We start from the raw sequence: 19199 nt of genomic DNA, 5'->3' as shown, positions 1-19199 counted from the left end.
TGCAATTGAACTTGTCCTATTTTGCTTCGACTCTCATGTAATGTGATCCTAAATGTAGGCTAATACGGATTAAATTAAACTACTCATATTCATTGATATATCATGTTTTTGCAGGCTGTAAACAACTCATTTCCGTTTGCTTGAAGCTAAATCTGCCCTATAATCATGTCGTCAACACATTTCCAATGTGTTTTGTAATACCCGTGATTGCTACTCGTTCACTCCAAAGCTCATTACGAGTCGCGCATGTCTCGGTTCAATGATTCAGTGAGTCATTGACTCGAGATTCTGATTCCGTCATTCGAATCGTTTTAAGAAAACTGAATCGTTCATTCCTGTTTTGCGAACCGATTCATTGAAAAGATTCGACACAAAGGAACGACTCCGACATCGTTAGGGCTGAGCTTGAGCTCTCAATCAAATCCCAAAGACGAGGAGTAGGAAGCTCTGCGGAGACATGTAAGATGGCAGAGCTGCAGATGTTACTAGAGGAAGAAATTCCAGCCGGTAAACGAGCTCTCATAGAGAGTTATCAGAACCTCACGAGGGTCGCGGACTACTGTGAGAATAATTATGTTCAGGTAAGCGCGCGCGTGTTTCTCTGTTACTCGCTGATCTCCAACACTTCTGTGGGGATCGGACAGGAAATATGGTTGTAAAATGGAAAAGCTGGGGCAAACCGTTTGTGGTAGAACATTTGGAGCACATAAAGGGCGATACTTCAAAAAGCTTGATCCTATTTAAGTGGTTTGTACAGGAGATTTGTAATCGTGTACGGGATTTGTGTCGTTTACACTGAGGGTGTGTCTAGATACTGTTTAACTTTAGACATAAGAAGTTTACTCGTATCCACCAGAATTGTCTCAAACTTCTAAAAGGAGGATGTGAGATTTGTCTTGTCTTTAGAGCGACACATTATGGACTGTCTTGACTTCGATTTGAAACACGTTAAACGGATTGTGTTTTCTTAAACTTGATGTGAGAATTGAATTAATGTGTCAAATGTGAACATGAGAGAGTCAGCTTCAGTCATGTTTTATAGTAGATTTCTAGGCTAGTTTTATAGATATCTCCTCAAATGATTCCCCTTTTTAGTCAAACTTTAAAGTCACGTAACTTAGCTTACTCGAATTTGAGACATAAATCTGATTTAACATATCATTCCTATAATACAAATATGAGTAATTAATAATAATAAATATAATTGCTTTAAATATGCATGCTACTAGTATGCATTTGTTTCTTACAATTAGAATACTTATTAATTTTATTACAGACTACAAAATATGTATTTTTTATTTTAAAAATAACTTTAAATAAGTAAAAAAAAAAACATGGGACATTTTTATAGGAAAAAAAACTAAATAAACTTGTAAAATAAATCAAAGTAAATCCTTCTATTTTTTTTCATTTTTTTGCACTCATATAATACAAATATTTATATAATTGCTTTAAATATTAATTAGGATAAAGTACATCATATATTTTAATGAAATGTATTTTGATTTGTTCTATTTAACTCATAAATTTACATTTTAAAAAAGTAAGTAAAATTGAACAAACATCTATGAGAAACTGAATTTAAAAGAGAAGGATTTATGTATTTATGATGTGATTTATAATTCATTTGACTTCATTATGTTCGAAAAAAAGCCTTTTTTAAATGTAAGTACAAATAAGCAAACATGAAAAAAATGAACACATAAAGAGAAGGATTTATGTATTTATGATCTGACTAAATTATAATTTCTTTTAACATTTTTTGCATTAATACAATACACATATTTATATGTATGTAATTGCTTTATTTATTAGTATGCATAATGCATTTTAATTTAATTAATTTTATGTTGTTCATACTATTCTATTCAGTCAAATTGAATTATTTTATTAAACTTTTTGTGTTTATTAAACTCAAATGATATTCCTTTTTTATTTGCCTTTTAAAAAGTAAACAAACAGACGGGTTTATGCATTTATGATATGATCCGGCAATTACTAGTTTTATTTATGTTTATTGCATTCATATAATAAAAACATTTACATGTAATTGCTTTAAATATATTTTAGTATATAGTTCATCATTTAATTTATTTTGTTGTAATTAATTAAATTATTAACTTAAATGTATAGATTATATTAATTATTTATTAGAGGTTGTATGAAAAATGGAATCAAAAAGAGAAGGATTTATTTATTTGTGATCTAGCAAATAATTTGTTTGAGCATTTATCAGTATGACTCTGTTGAACAGCGCTAAATGTCCTCCTCCGGTCTCTTGATCTACAGCCTGTAAAGAACATTAAAAAAAGGGACTTCCTCAGTAATCATTAGCGTCAGATGTTTAACCTCTGTCTTTCTAACCAATATTTCTCTCGAGATACAAAACATCTGCTAGAGGTGTCTAAGATCGAGCCACAGGTGAGAAATGGAGCTATCAAGATGTTTATCAAGGCTTAATTGCTTTGCAATTCCTTTAGAAAAGTTGCTCGACAGGTAGCGCCACATTTAAAGGAAAAGCTGCCCGTCAGGTTTGATGTAAAATGGCAACCTTTTCCTCCACATGACCGAGCACGCTTCGAGTCGCACCGATACTAAAGCAGCCACCACAGAAGATGACTCAGATGGGAAGCCAATCACTAGGTCTAGTGTTCAAGTCCTGGCTTGACAGCACGGCCTGCAGGCTAGCATGTGGCTTTTTTTCCACCCTGCCTGTTGTTCCTCTACAACATCATGCCTGAGCGCAGGATGAAGGCACTTCCTGTGAATGACTGTGTCACTGCGGTGATGCAGCAGCAGATGGTGGGAGTGGGTCTTTGTAACCAGGACAGCCACTGTCCCACTTTCTCATGTTGTGTGTGTGTGTGTGTGTGTGTGTGTGTGTGTGTGTGTGTGTGTGTGCGCGTGTGTGTGTGTGTGTGTGTGTGTGCGTGCGCGTGCGAGAGAGAGAGAGAGAGAGAGGCATGTGAAGCATGTAAGGAGTGTCGTGTATTCGATCGTCTCCTCCAGGGCCAGGGCAGGTCGCGCTGCTGTTTCTAGCCTGCATGTGGAAATGTTGATCTTTCTCTGTCTGGATTTAATCATTTAGCTCATCCAGTACCCTTATGTTTTACCCAGAATCCAAAGAATGTGTCAAAAGACAAGTTGATTTACTCATCATGCTGTTCCAAAACCCTTATGACTTTCTTTTTAAAGTGGAACATGAAAAGAGAAGTTTAGCAGAGTGCTATTTTCGATTAAAGTAGAGCATGAGCAATGGCTGTCAAACTCTAAAAAGCACCATATGGTGTTTTGGTCATGTCAAAAAAACACAGAATACACCATAAAAGTACTCCATGGTGGACAAAGCAATCCAAACAATTGCTTGAGTAAAAGTTCAAATGCAAAGCGCCTTATATTGGTATATTACCTTTCATGTAGTTTGTATTATCGCTGTTTGTGAATGTAAAAAGTAGGGCTGTGCGATATTGAAGAAAAATGCGATATGCAATATCTTGTTAAATAATGCGATATTCAATATGCTATATGATATTGCTATTAGTGTGTAAAATCTATTTAAATTATATTAAATTTTTTTTAAACTGAGAATGAAACAACTTTTCACATTCTTTCTGGGGAAAGAAAGCATCACTTCATCTTCTGAAAGTGACCAGCAGTTTGTTAGCAAACATTTATGTCACAAATCGTTCATGTTTCGGTGTGTGTGTGTCAGACAGCGTGAAGAGTGCAAGTAATTGTTTTTCGCAAATTATTGCGTTTAATAACTCTTTTTAATGTCAAGCAAGTCCCATAATTAAAGGGGGGGTGAAACACTCAGTTTCAGTCAGTGTCATGTCAATCTTGAGTACCTATAGAGTAGCATTGCATCCTGCATATCTCCGAAAAGTCTTAATTTTTTTTATAATTATATAAGAAAGATGCGCTGTTCCGAGTCTTTCCGAAAAAAGCAGAGCGGGTGGGGGCGTGTCGTGTGAGCGGAGCTAAAGTGTGCGCGCCGCTGTTTTGTGTTGAGTGCGTCGTAAAGCTGTGTCATCCCTAACAGCGGGAAAAAACTTTATTCAAAATAAAAATATGGCTTTTAATCAGATACAGCCATACATCTATGATCCGGAATCAGACCCAGAGGCTGCAGTTGAACAGGAGCAGCAGCAAAAACGACTAGAGCAGGACGTCTGTATGTGGTACAAGTTATACACTAACTATATAATATGCTTAGCGGCTTGTGTTATTTACATATTTATACTTGAATTATATCGTCGTATTTTTGTCTTTGAAGGTGTACATGTGGGAAGTGCAGTTGTGCACGTGTGTGTGTGTGTTTACGCGTGGTTTGTGTAGACAAGTAAGCGGACTGGTTTTGCACGGCAGGCTAGTGTTTACATAGAAAGACACGGAATAGTAGCGCATTTGAATGAAGAAGCGTGCTTATTTAGTTCAACATATTTCCCCACTCTTTGTGTAATGTTGTTTGGAGTGCTTTTACAATACACAAACATAAAGTTACACATATAGTGGCCAGCTAAACAAATGTACACGCACTACACATCGCATGCTCCATTGATCAATTACCTATACGTGATCATGTTTGGGCTACTTGATGGGCATAGGCAAAAACACAGACATTTGAAGCAGTCTTACTCACCGCCTGCGGTTCTAACGTTGGGACCTTTATCGTTGGGACTGCTCCATCCTTCAGCATTAGGCGATCGGAAAATCCGGCGTCGAACTGGGCCTTGTTTATGAAACAGTCGGCACCGAAATGCAGTGAACAGACATAAACCTTTGCGCAACTCAGTTGCTGATCCGGAAAAGCAAATTACATCCACTGTTGCCTTAACGCGGGTTTTTTTGGCAATCTGTACAGGACTGTCTTGGTCTGGCAACCAAAAACGCACTTTTTTGGTGACATTGTTAATTTCTTGAAGTCACATCTCCTGTGCAGCGCAGCCTACGAGCCCCGCTTTGATGGGCATAGCCTGTTGCTTTCGCTCTCTCTCTCACGCTCTTCCGGTAGAATTGCCCATACGGCCCATACAAGGAAATTCCGAAACTTTAACGTCAAGTGGACCCATGATCGAAAAAAAATTGCCGAACCTTATGACTAACCGGAAGTAATATTTTTGACAAAGAAATACTCCCATCAAACGTCCACCTTAACTTTTGAAACTTTGTCTGTTTAGTATGGGATTCCAAGTCTTTAACAGTGTAAAAAGATCAGTATGCATGAAACAGCGTTTCACCCCCCCTTTAACAGTCGTGTACCCAGTCTATTCTCTGCTATGCGTCAACCTAAAACATAAACTTTTAACTGTTGAAGTAGCCTATTCAAATCATTTATATATTGCGTGTCGTTGCGATATGTACATTTGCGATATTTTGATATATTGCACAGCCCTAGTAAAAAGTCTGCAAAGTTTGGAGTGACGACACACCTTTACTCTCTTCCATTGAAGAAAAAAATCCTTGCGTCCCAATGGCCATACTATCCATCCTAAATAGTATGTGATTAATTGAGAAATCAACTTTCCCTTGAGCCTTTGATATATAAAAGTAAATTGTGATATGCTGAAAACTTCCTTGTTAGTCAAAGAAAAGCTGTTATTGACACCAGACCCAGAAAACAATCGATCTCAGAATATGTCGACCATTGACGTCAAAGAATGCAGAAATGCCGCCTCAACCGATAAATATGCACGCCTGCTTCTGTAGCCCCGCCCACTGACTCGTAGAGCTAAACAGGTTGCGGTACCCAGCATTAAACATGTTGAAGATGGCCAGATATTGCGCTGTGCCTGGTTGTGGAAGAACACATCCACTGCATAAGCTTCCTTCGGGTCCTAATATTAGGAATGTGTGGTTGAACTATGTTTTTAATGAAGATCCAGCTCACATGAGTAAGACATTGCACGTTTGCTTGCTTCATTTCCCCGCGTAATTGTTTGTAAATAAGACACAGGTCGAGACTGGATTTGCAGACATATTGAGATTAAAACTGTTAACCCCTAACAGTTTTAAACTGTTAGGGGTTAACAAAACACAATGCTGTGCCTTCTATTTTGGATCCGACAGTAATGGTGCAGCACACTTATGTGAGTAAAACATGTTTTTTAAATGTGATACAATTGTTAAAAGATCGTTTGATATAGATCTATTGATTGTGTGTAAGTGTCTAAAAGAACATACCTTACCATGCTGTCACAGGCTGGAGAATCCTTTATTTTGTTGGTTCATTGTGATTAGGGGTCAGACTCGGACATGTATAGGCCAGGACTCGCTAAGCTAAGCTTCTATGTGTTTTCCAGACGGGCTACCAAAATGTAAGCCTATTGTAAGATTTAAATAGTGAAATAACTTTCATTTCTTGATCTGCGTCGTTCACTCTCTTGACTTGAAATTTGAAAGGCACGCACGTGTGTGGGTTGTGATGCCCGGTCCGCGCTTATATCCATTGATCGGGTGGGCCAAGTTAATAAAATTATATTCCAATCAATCACGGAGTGGATGAGAAATAAATAATTGTGTTTGTTTGAGAAGTTTTGCAGGCACTGTGAGAGAATCATTCCGGTTGCCACTTTCAAAACAATCCCTCATGTGAACTGACAGGGGCATAGATATGATAAGGGAGCTGAAGCTCCGTGGGCGTTTACTTCCAAGTCTTCAGTACAGCACGCACATCAAAGGAGAGAGCGTTCAGGAGAGATCCTCAAAACCAGTCCAGAAAATAGCCTATAACTTATTAGTTATGATGTTTTTGAATGTAAAAACCACACAAACGTCATTAGTTAACAACAGTATAATTTTTTTTAAAGCCAGTTCATGACACCTTTAAAAGATTAGTTCCAAATTTCTCGATAATTTATTCACTCCTGTCTCATCAAAGATGTTTGTCTTTTTCTCTTTCGTTGGTTGCAAATAAATAAATAAATAAAAAAAATTTAGGAAAACATTTCAGGATTTTTCTCTTTATAATGGACTTCATTGGCAACCAAAATGTTGAAATCGATGCAGTTTCAAAAGGCTTTAAAGTACTTCAGAGGCTCTCCAAGATCCCAGCTGAGGAAAAGGTTCTTCTTATCTAGTGCAACCATCTGTCAATTTCAAGAAACAAATCTAAATGTGTATATTTTTTAACCTAAACTGCTTGTCTTGCGCTGCTCAGCGATTTGTTACGGGTTGCGCAATCATGTCGGAAACGTAACGCTATGCGTAGGCGGAAGTACCGCCCCACGTGAACGTGCAAAGACTAATACAAAAGCCCTAATACAAATTACTCAAATAAATAAAGTAGTTATACGCTGATTTGTGCATCTGTCCCAATTTCATTGTATAGAAATGAGCAGCTTGGATATTCTGCCAAACTTGTCTTTTTGTGTTCAACTAAAGAAATAAAGTCAGGATTTGGAATGACATGAGGGTGATTAAATGATAATGACAATATTTTATTTATTTTAACTGTTCCTTTGAGACACTTGTACATTTGACACAAGTTAGATGCATTAAGTAAAATCTCTGGTTTTTAATGGTTTGTGTAATAGGTTTAAAATACCCCAGAGCTTAATTTGCATGTTTTGGCCAGCAACTAGTCACTCTTTTGGAATGCAAGACAGCATGCTGCTTTAACCTCTGTGGACAGGTTGACTTCTGACAAGGATGCATTAATGAACACAAGCCACCTGGCTTAGCGAGAAAACGCACTTGAACAGGTGGTGGACCGCCACTGCTATGCGCACAAATATGAAATTGATACAAGAATAAGAGTGGAGAAGCGTGCTCTGGTACTAAAATGTTTTGAATTTCCTGCAGTCATTTTTAGTTTTCCCAACTCCTAGCTGGTTTGCTGTTGAGTTTAGGTGCCCCGCTCTTATTGAGCTTGGCCAGCTCAATGGCACTTGTTAATCTCTCAGCGTTCTGCCCTACTCAAGCACTGTCTTCAGCAAACCCAAGTGCACTGCAGACTTGGGTTTTCCTTATAATAGGACAAGTGTGAAGATTGCTGCCCACTGTTCCAGCATGGCTTCTCTGTGGAGGATGTTGGTATTGTGTACAGAACAATAAGTCTGATTTTATTGTGATATAAAAGGCCTACGGCAGAACTTGTGAAAAGACAAAAGACACTGAAAAATGTAGCACTAGATATGTCAAATATGAATTACTGTAGCGTTTCCTTGATATTTTGGGAATTGTCTGTAATCCCAATCATGAATCAGTACACTGATTCATAACCGTTTGAATCTTTGAGGTTTGACCAACCTAATGACATCAATTTAATTTTTGGGTGAAGTAATCCATTAAAATATTGAGCACCCCCATTTTGGCAAAATAGTATGATCCTCATTTCATAACACTTGCGAAGATTCGACTGTGAGAATGTTGGTTGAATCTGGCTCGGCATATTAATGCGTCGAATCTTCGACTATTCGGGGTCACCCCTAAAAAAATTTGATCAAAATTTTAGTGTCCCCAACTGAGCAAGCCAATCCAAAGGCGACCGTAGCAGGGAACCAAAACTCCAACAGGTGCATGATGAAGAAAAATAAACCTTTGGAGAAACCAGGCTCAGTCGGGGTGCCAGTTCTCCTCTGTCCTATTAAAAAACGGTGTATTTCTGATTATTATTCTGGAAACCTTACAGGTCAGAAATCATATTAGATCAGATATCCGAAAGTTCGGTGTATCCCTCAAATGACGGGTTTATAGTAACCTGGATTTTCTTTTTTTCATGCTACATTGGCCGATGTGGGTTTTAAATAAATTCCTGTGAGAAGGACCTCAGTGGCAGTGCTGTGAGAACATTCAGAGTTCCCATAGATACAAGTTGTAAAATACTTTAGAACCAGACTGAGGTAATGTGTGTTTTAGCTTTTCTAATCTAGCTGTTTGTCATGTGGCCTTCATAGGTGTGGCTTGTTACTCTTTGGATGAGTCAGTGAGTCTGGATAAGGGTGATGCCATCCAGGGCAGTGGTATCTTGGGCTGTCCTTCTCAGCTTGGAGCCTGGGCTTTTCTTTTGCAGAGCTTAATGTCATTTTTTTTATACAGCTTTGATACCTTCCTCATTACATTCCTAAACGTCTGGCCAGACCAATATGGACTGTTTTTTCATTGCACAAACATTACGTTCAGTAAACTTGCTTCTTTTTGAGACGGACCACACTGGAAGGAATGACATGCAGTTCATTGAGTGAGTCAGATGTTGATTCAGTAACCGCTTGATGGATTTAGTGAGTTCATTCAGTGAAGGGTATCTCTGAATCATTCAAATTGGTAATTGAGTTTGCCTAGTGATTCATGAAAAAAATACTTTTTTTCAGTGCTGTTTGATAGACAAATTAGTTTTCTTGCCGTTATTTGCAACCTATGCTCATGAAAAAATATACTCAGTACAGTAACCCCTACATTATATCTTACTGATAGTGTGATAAACAAAAATGCATTTGCTGAAATGCCATTTTATCTTGCTTTTACAAGTCTTCAAGCTCTTTTATGGTGACTCGTGGTAACTCCAGAAGAGAAGTGCAATGATGAACTTCAATGTCAGGAAAAGCCATGCGCATGTAGCTGTTTATGTGATGCAAATGTGAATATGTATTAATTTACAAACCATGCCCCATGGTAAAAGTGTTTTTAGGTCATAGTATTGCTCAAGGAACTTTGCTAAAAGGAGTGTTAATTAATTGATAATCTGTGAAAAATCATAATTAACATGTAATCATAATTTGACTTTTTTCCAATATGCACTCACCTAAAGGATTATAAGGAAGTTAGGAACACCATACTAATACTGTGTTTGACCCCCTTTCGCCTTCAGAACTGCCTTAATTCTACGTCACATTGATTCAACAAGGTGCTGAAAGCATTCTTTAGAAATGTTGGCCCATATTGATAAGATAGCATCTTGCAGTTAATGGAGATTTGTGGGATGCACATCCAGTGCACGAAGCTCCCGTTCCACCACATCCTAAAGATGCTCTATTGGGTTGAGATCTGGTGACTGTGGGGGCCATTTTAGTACAGTGAACTCATTGTCATGTTCAAGAAACCAATTTGAAATGATTCAAGCTTTGTGACATGGTGCATTATCCTGCTGAAAGTATCCATCAGAGGATGGGTACATGGTGGTCATAAAGGGATGGACATGGTCAGAAACAATGCTCAGGTAGGCCGTGGCATTTAAACGATGCCCAATTGGCCCTAAGGGGCTTAAAGTGTGCCAAGAAAACATCCCCCACACCATTACACCACCACCACCAGCCTGCACAGTGGTAACAAGGCATGAACATGATCCATGTTCTCATTCTGTTTACGCCAAATTCTGACTCTACCCAGTGTTGGGCAGTAGCGTCGCTACAAGTAGTGACGCTACTAGCTTAACTACATTTTTCAGTAGCGTGGTGGTAGCGTCGCTGTTTTCTCAATGAAATAGCTTTTCAGTAGCGAAGCTCTTCTGTTGATCAAGTAGTGCGGTAGCGTCCACACAAGCTAACGTTACATTTTCCCAAGCATTTCTGAGGATCAAGCTCAAATTGGAAACACAACTGATAAGAACACGGATACTTCACTTTCTACGTTCCTTTCTGCCTCGCGCAGACGCGCACAGATGCGCGCGCAAGCCTTTCAAAGTACTCCTTTGGCAGTGAGCGCGTAAAGACGGGATAGGCGCGTGCACATTCGCACTATCTAGTTGGCGGTTTTTTTCCTATAGCGCTCAATTCGCTGTTGCACGCGCATCGTCCGCACGGTGACAAAAGAGAAACTGCGGGGTTTTAAAATCTATTGTGTCTCTTGAATAAACAGCTCTTGTTAAAAGTATCGGGGTCCAGCCTGGCCACCTCTTGATATGAATGAATGAATGATTGAAACTTGTTTCATGTGTGTGGGAGACACACACACAGGCTTTTTTTTTTTTTTTTTTGCCATGTTGGTACTGTTTGGAGCAGGGCTTAATTATTTTGCTACTGTACATTCTGGACTGGACTTTTTTTGTACAAGTTGAGTTGTAAATTAACTTACAGTTTGTCCTGCAAAAGTGCCCAAGTCTAAATTGCGCATATATGCAAACACACAGTTGTGTATGCATATCATACACACATACACACATACACACACACACACACACACACACACACACACACACACACACACACACACACACACACACACACACACACACTCGACACCAGGGGCCTATTGCACAATACTAGGATAAGGGATGAAGCTGGGATATTTTGGTGATCCTGGCTCAATTTATCCACTATTATGCAGTTATCTTTCATTATCGCTATCGTTCTTGGTATGAGTTTGCCTTCAGGGTATGTTTACATGACAGCTGTGTACTAAATTTTGCATAAAAATGACAAGATCATCAAGATATCCCGGCTTAATCCCTTATCCTAGTTTAGTGCAATAGGCCCCTGGTTTTGTTAATATTATGGATCACATGTTTTTGTTGCCGAATTGATTTCAGACAGTTTTTGTATAACAAAAAAAAAAAAAATGTGTGTCTATATGCTTGACTTTTATTGATCACTGAAATAGCATTGATTGGAATGAAGTGGGTTCAATATAAAATTAAATAAATAAAAAGTAGCTTAGATGTAGTAAACTACTTTTGTCAAGTTGCTGTAGCTTAGCTTGCTACATTTCCCAGGGGCGTAGCTTTAGTGTAGTGGAGCTTAATTTAATGTAGAGTAACTGGTAGCTTAGCTCACTACATTTTCCAAGTAGCTTGCCCAACACTGACTCTACCATCTGAATGTGTCAACAGAAATCGAGACTCATCAGACCAGGCAACATTTTTCCAGTCTTCAACTGTCCGATTTTGGTGATCTTGTGCAAATTCTAGCCTCTTTTTCTATCTGTAGTGGAGATGAATGGTAACCGTGGGTAAACCGTCTTCTGCTGTTGTAGCCCCGCCGCCTCAAGGTTGTGCGAGTTGTGGCTTCACAAATGCTTTGCCGCATACCTTGGTTGTAACGAGTGGTTATTTCAGTCAAAGTTGCTCTTCTATCAGCTGGCATTGATAGATTGATAGCATTCTTTGTAAATCCTAGAAATGGTTGTGCGTGAAAATCCCAGTAATTTAGCAGATTGTGAAATACTCAGACAAGCCCGTCTGGCACCAACAACCATGCCATGCTAAAAATTGCTTAAATCACCTTTCTTTTCCATTCTGACATTCAGTTTGGAGTTCAGGAGATTGTCTTGACCAGGACCACACCCCTAAATGCATTGAAGCAACTGCCATTTGTTCGTTTAGATAATTGCATTAATGAGAAATTTAACAGATGTTCCTAATAATTCCTAATAAAAAACCAAGATTAGACTGCAGTTTCAAAACAGTTCTCTACTTCAATGATATTCATGCATTTAAATATTTAAATGTGGCTTAAGCATCCAACTACTTTTTAAGGCCACCGTATGTTTAAATTGTGCCTAGATGTCATTGAGGGTCGCCATGGAAATGGACACACTAACCCCCCAGATGTCTCTGTTTACGGAATCGAGGTCAGAGGATAGTGCAGTTATCATGGGAGAGATGAGACTTCACTACCAGTAGCTCAGCTCCTGCTAACATATGTCCTGGAAAGTGGCGTTAGTATTGCTCATGCCAGTACCTAGATTACACCACAAGACCATAATCCTGTTCTCGCTGGCATCCTTTAGCAAAGCCACAGCAGTAAATCCTACAAATACTCATTATTTTTCCTGGAGGAGATCCTCAGCTGTCCCTTCACCCAAGCAGTGTTGCGAACCAGCATGTGCTTGGGTGGGAAGCTCTCTAAAATGCCCCGTTCTGTGATCAGACAGGGCGATTACAGCAGCTATAACAGATTAAAGAGACATCAGAGGCCTGTAATTACAATGCTGCTTCTTTGGCCTTCACTTCCATCTGTTCTTTTGCTTGAAAGAATTGACACAACAGAGACACACTTTAAACTCTCTAGAAGGCTCTGAATTAGTCGTTCGCTCACCCAAAAGTGACAATTCTTCTCACTTTTTGAGTACTAATCATTTACTCACCGTCAGAGGTGTAGTGGTAAAAAAGAGGTGGGTAAACTATAAATTCTGGGTGACCGCATCGTGGTCACGGTAAAGTGGGCCACTGCCTACCGGTGTATGCAGCCCGATCTCACGGCAATTCGTACTAATTTTACGAGGTGGCTAATATGAGCACACACTAGCATATATTTACATTAAACAAGCTGAAATCCAATAATTTTACTTTTGTCTTAAAAAATTACTCAAGCCGACTAATCGATTATCAAAATAGTTGTCGATTACAGTTTTTGCCAATTGCTAATGAGGCTGGTGCAGATTAACGACAGAAGGATGAATTTGGTGCCACATATTTTAATTTAAAGAACTCAGTTTCTGTAATTAACAGAAGAAAGACAATAGAAGATGCACTGTAGTTTCCACAAGTGTTTAGCCTAATGGCTGCCGACATTAACAGACGATTTTGCTAAACTAAAAAAACAATAAAACCAAAAATTTTCCATTTGAACACAAAATACACTGCATCATTACAGCTTTTTTTACTGGGTTTCGACATGCTCTCTACATTAAACCAGCTGCCTGTGATTAATTAATATCACAACAATGTCCAGAGTGCCTCTTTGTCCACTTGAAAAGTGATCGAAAAGTGTCACAAGCTGATTAAATGTACTACAAATGGATAATTATGTCATTTTGAAATAGCCGGTTATCCAATTTTGAATCTTGGTTGCGTGTCGTTCATGAATGATTCGTTCATTTTGAACAAATCTTTAATATGACTCGGGACTACTGAGTTGTCTCAGAGAGTGATTCGTTCATTTTGTGTTGACCGCGCATGCGCATTACGCAACATATGGGTCTGATCGTTCTGATTCTGAATTGACAGGTGAGATCCGAGTCTTTTGTTCTTCCTGTCAGTCCCATAGAGACGGAAAGAGAAAAGATTGGTTCATTTTTCTGAACGAATCTCAAAGATCCGAGTCAGTAAAATGATCCGAACTTCCCTCTACTCTCACTGACAGTTGCAGCACAATATGAAAGACTTCGTCTAACTGTACAACAAACAACCAATGAAAATGAACAATATGAAACTAAAACGACATACCGGTAAGCTTAATTTAAAATGGCTTAGGAACTGTAGACTATTTAGAGGTGGATTTGAGTTTATCCACCTCTAAATAGTCTACAGTTTAGAGGTGGATAAACGCACTTTGGAGGTGGGTAAACGCTATTTCCGAATTTTGGGAGGTGCGTAAACGGCGTTTACGTCCGTTTAGCCTCCACTACATCCCTGCTCACCGTCATGTTGTTCCAAACCTGTATGAGTTTCTGTCTTCTGCTGAACTCAAATGAAGATATTTTGAAGAATGTGAGGAACTAAAAATTTGATGGGCCCCATTGACTTCCATTGTAGGGATAAAACACTATGGAGGTCATTGTGGTCTGTCAACTGTTAGGCTACTGATTATTCTTTAAAATATCTTTGTTTGTGTTAAGAACGAAACTCACACAGGTTAGTAACAACATGAGGGTTAGTAAATAATGACAGAATTGTCACTTTTGGGTGAACAAACCCTTTAATTGCTTCAAAATGTTGAGAAGTTGAAAAATGTCTCTGTTTATTTAAGTTGAATGCAAGACCAAATATTCACGATAGGGTTTAAATCTGGACTCTGACCAAGACCAAAACATGAGCCTGGTTGATTTGTTCTCGAGCCACTTCTTGGTTATCTTTGCAGTTTGGGCAGGAGCATTATCTTGTTAAAAAATAACATCTAATCATTACTCTTTAGATAACTTGAGTAGGGCTGCACGATTAATCAACGAACCGCAATCACGATTTGGATGATGTGCGATTATGAAAGCTTAAAAGGCTGCGATTTTAATTAAATAAATAAATACCCAGTGTGTGAAGAGCGGCTCTGTGAAAAACGCTGCTCCGTCTGAAAGACTGCGAGTTTGAGTCGCTTATAACGTGCGTTTGAAAAAGCAACACGAGTAAAACATCTTCACAAACTAGTGAAGTGTTCATAAGCCTGTTCAACAAAAGACAACGTTTAATAACATGTTTTACCTCACTTCATATCGTCAGTCGAGTGTTTGTGAGCTAATGTGGCTTCTCATCACAGAGGAAGGCAGACGATGCATTATTTTATAGTATTCTACGTCAATCAGCACTGCATTATACTTTATTATTATGAAAATACTCTAGACGGCTTGAAGAACTCAAATAAACCATATTTTGCTGCAGTCGTGTTTATTGTCATCATGTTTAATCAAAGCGTTTCTATCTTCTGTTTACAGCGTTAGCTTCACATAAGGGGTTTCCTGAAAATGAACGTCATCATATCACTTCTCTGAGGCAAATGTGGCTTTTCCGTTTGAGGGCGCTCTCTGGCTTTCAGTATGAATTAAACGTTTGGGTAATAAATTATAAATAAGAAAAATAATACATAAGAAATTAAAAAACTTAACAAACTTAAAAAATAATACATTTAAAGGACAATCCATGTTTTCAATCCATGTACAGGAGTTTTTTCCCTCACAGTGGTTGCGCATAGGGATGCACCGAAATGAAATTCTTGGCCGAAGCCGAAACCGAATAATAATGAAATGCTTGGCCGAAGACCGAAGGCCGAATACCGAAACGCGGTGTTTCGCATTTTTTCCATTTATTTGGCAATTTTTTTTACCGTTACAATTATTAAATAGTAAAAATTTGCTTTTTACTATTTTGTGTTGCTTTTCTGAGAAATAAATCAAATAACAAAAATACAATTTCAAAATATTTATTTAACACTGAATTTTTTTTAACATTCCAGCAGATATTATACAAACTTACCACAACATAACTTAAAATAAATAATTAGTATGTAGAATGTAACTCTGTATGTCTACAACAACAAATGTGCATTGAATAGTGCAAAAAATGTGGATGAACCCACAACAAATAAATAACTGTCCTAGACATAAGCCTACTTAGCCTACTTCTTCAGGAAAAGTGGCAGGTTCTTCTTTATGAAAAGTAGCTTCTCTGCTTTCTCACATGAAAGTCAGTTCCTCTTCTCATCGATGACATGAGATCCAGCACTAAACAGTGCTTCCACACTGCTGACATGTTTGCTGCATAAAGCACACGGCTCTCACTCTACGTGGGTTACTTTTTGATCGCTTCATTAAAAACGTCATTGTTCGGCAAAAATTATTCGGCCTTTTTACTTATTCGGCCGAATGCCGAAAGTGCTTTTTTGGCTATTTTCGGCCGAATAATTTCGGTTGCCGAACATTCGGTGCATCCCTAGTTGCGCAATAGGTTAATATTAATTCGTATTAAAGACATAGACATTGAAATTGATATTCATTTTAACGGCACTAAATTTATTAACGACGCGCGTTAACGAAGCACGTTTTTTCAGTTTGATCCGTAGTTTGATCCTGTTTCCAACTATGCCCGTAGTTGGAAAAAGCCCGAGCAGTCAGACGCAAAGGATGCAGCAGCAAACATTAATAGGGAAAGAAAAGGGTTGACATTAACATTAATAGTCTAAACCAAAAGTGCAGTTATTGCCTACATAAGCTACCATATTTTCTGTTTAACTTTTATTAGACTCCAGAAAGAAAAGTGTATTTTTTTCACTGAGCACATTCTCTGCAGTCTGAGCGCGATGCTCTGCAGCTCACTCTCGCTCATGTCTGAGGTAAATCATTAACACCATCACCACTTACAGTACATGTGTTTTATTGAACTAAATACATTACAATCGGCTAAAACGAATGCACAGGTTACTTTCCGGAACAAGCGCGCTCCCGAGTCCGTGTTCTTCACACTGTCCACTTGAATCGGAGCCCAGTTCGGCGCGCACACGCAAAATACCGGCAGTTCAATAGGGAATGCGGATCTCTTAAAGGGGCCACACTATATTCCTACTTGTGGAATATGGACCTCCTCCAGGTATCGTGTGGTTCTGGTGCGCTCACTGGTACACATTACCAATTTTTCATACAAACTGTGCCCTGCTCTGAATTAAACTGCCAGTTTAAAAACTCCCTTTATATTCTTAAAATAAGAGAAATCACTACTTACTTACTGACATTTTACCATTGTTTCGGGGTCATTCAGGGTCTTCCTGATTGTGTAACATGCTGTCTCACATCGTGTCGAAATAAAATTCACAATAAAATTGCGCCAGTTTGCTTGTTATCCCAGATGACATTGGCTGACAGCAAGTTTTGGGACAGAATCCTCCAAAGCATAACAATCAACTGGATGTTATATTCTTTGTAATATTTAAATTAAGTTTAAATTAATTTAAGATACATTTACAATTGCAAAAAATGTGCGATTAAATTGCGATTAATCGCGAGTTAACTCATGACAATCATGCAGTAATAATAATCATAATAATTATTATTAGTCATATTAATAGGCCTAAATAAACACAATATTATATACACACACTTAATTTGTGTAAAAAAATAATAATAATCACATTTTAAATCGCAATTTAAACCAGAATAATCGCAATTATATATTTTACCCAAATCGTGCAGCCCTATTTTTAAGTTGTGGGAAGCAAGCCATTCTGCAATATTCCTGTACTCCAAAGCATTAAATTACTTTTCACAGAGAAGCAGCTCACAAATAGCAGCTAAAAAGGCTCCCACATACTAGTGGTGTTTCCACTGTCAGGCCAAGCGCAAGGGTGCATGCAAGGCCCAAGTTGTGTTTCCTGTGTTACTTCCTGGGCTTGATCAAGCCTCATTAGGACTTCCTCGGGGCCAACGGCCGAATACCTGGGTCCAAAGTGGGCCAACTGGGGCTTGAGGAGTGGTCATGAACAGAGGCGGAGTTTACCTTTACCTTTAGTCCGGAGAGGGTCAACAACGCTGCTCTATTATTACATTAGGCTACCAGCTAACTTCAACATTTAAGACATTTAAAACAATTTTCAGCTCACTTTCAGACACCAGCTAGTATTTGAAATAATTTTGTTGCGATCTGATGGAGTTTCTAATCACCTTATGAGGCAGAAAATATATTTACAGTGGGGCAAAAAAGTATTTAGTCAGCCAACAATTATGCAAGTTCTCCCACTTAAAAACTTTGAGAGAGGTCTGTAATTTTCATCATAGGTACACATCAACTATAAGAGACAGAATGAGAAAAAGAATTCAGAAATTCACATTGTATGATTTTTAAAGAATTTATTTACAAATTATGGTGGAAAATAAGTATTTGGTCACCTAAAAAAAAAGGCTCTCGTAGGCCTGTAATTAAAAAGAGGCTCATCTGTCCTCCACTCGTTATCTGTATTAATGGTAGGGATGGGCATTCGATTAAATTTTCTCAGTCGATAGACTATTGATTAATCATTAATATTTTTATAATAAAATTATTTAACTTTTATTTTTCAAAAAGGCAATGAATACAAAAATACAGCATGTTTTACCTCGATTAGACCTTTATTACAAGACTAACTTGTGGCAGAAAGTTAAACCACGTTCAGTTAGCCAAACGGAACATGTGCGCGTACATATGCGTTTCTGTTGCATGCCGTTTTCTATGTTTTTCCACACCAGAAACGTGTCTGACATATCACTGACATCAAAATGACATATAAACATCTTTTCCTATTCTATTTTGCCTGGAAACGCTTCCAACATGCTTGCGTGTCACTTGAAAAATAGGTTTTGGTTTTTTTTCTAGCATGCACGCGTTTTCAGCGCAGCTCAAGCTGCACGTCATTTAGGCATTGTCCAAGCTCTAACCTGTTAACTTGGGAGCCGAAATAAAAACGGACATGCCACGCAGCCAAGACGCTCACGCCATGAAAACAGCCGCTCTGAGGCCACTGACATTGCTGGGATGCACAGGTAAGTTACCTCCGAGCTAACTTTTCCAGCAGGCTGCACCACCACCGACATTAACCAGGGACGGATGCACTTTGTTTAAGTGGTAGATAATTTGAGTCGTGGCCATGTTGTACTTATACACGGCATCGCAATGTTTGCAGTGAACTATTTTGCTTTTTAAATTAAAATGGTCCCATGGCACACTTCGCCTTGACGTCTTCATAATCATTCTTTTGAAATCAAGACGGAAGATCACAGAACTGAGTATGGTGTCAAATATTGCACCCTGGTGGTAAAATGTTTAATTACTGCCACACAGTGAAATTCATTAAATTGCTTCAAGACTCTCA

At 38.4% G+C, this 19199-nt stretch overlaps 1 protein-coding gene across 9 annotated transcripts in view; it reads left to right on the top strand.

The window, feature by feature from the left end:
- Positions 1-355: 355 nt before the first annotated feature.
- Positions 356-19199, top strand: part of abi1a (abl-interactor 1a) — an 80871-nt gene continuing 62027 nt past the window's right edge. For all 9 annotated transcript variants that reach the window (XM_067435617.1, XM_067435614.1, XM_067435618.1 and 6 more), the window contains exon 1: positions 356-581. In XM_067435617.1, the coding sequence (XP_067291718.1) occupies positions 465-581 (117 nt within the window). In that variant the 5' untranslated portion in view covers positions 356-464. The remainder of the gene's footprint in view (positions 582-19199) is intronic.

This window comes from Pseudorasbora parva, chromosome 24 (assembly GCF_024679245.1).
Source record: "Pseudorasbora parva isolate DD20220531a chromosome 24, ASM2467924v1, whole genome shotgun sequence".
Classification (NCBI taxonomy): Eukaryota; Metazoa; Chordata; class Actinopteri; order Cypriniformes; family Gobionidae; genus Pseudorasbora; species Pseudorasbora parva.
Note: the sequence above shows the minus strand (reverse complement) of the source record. Positions and strands in the feature narration are given on the sequence as shown.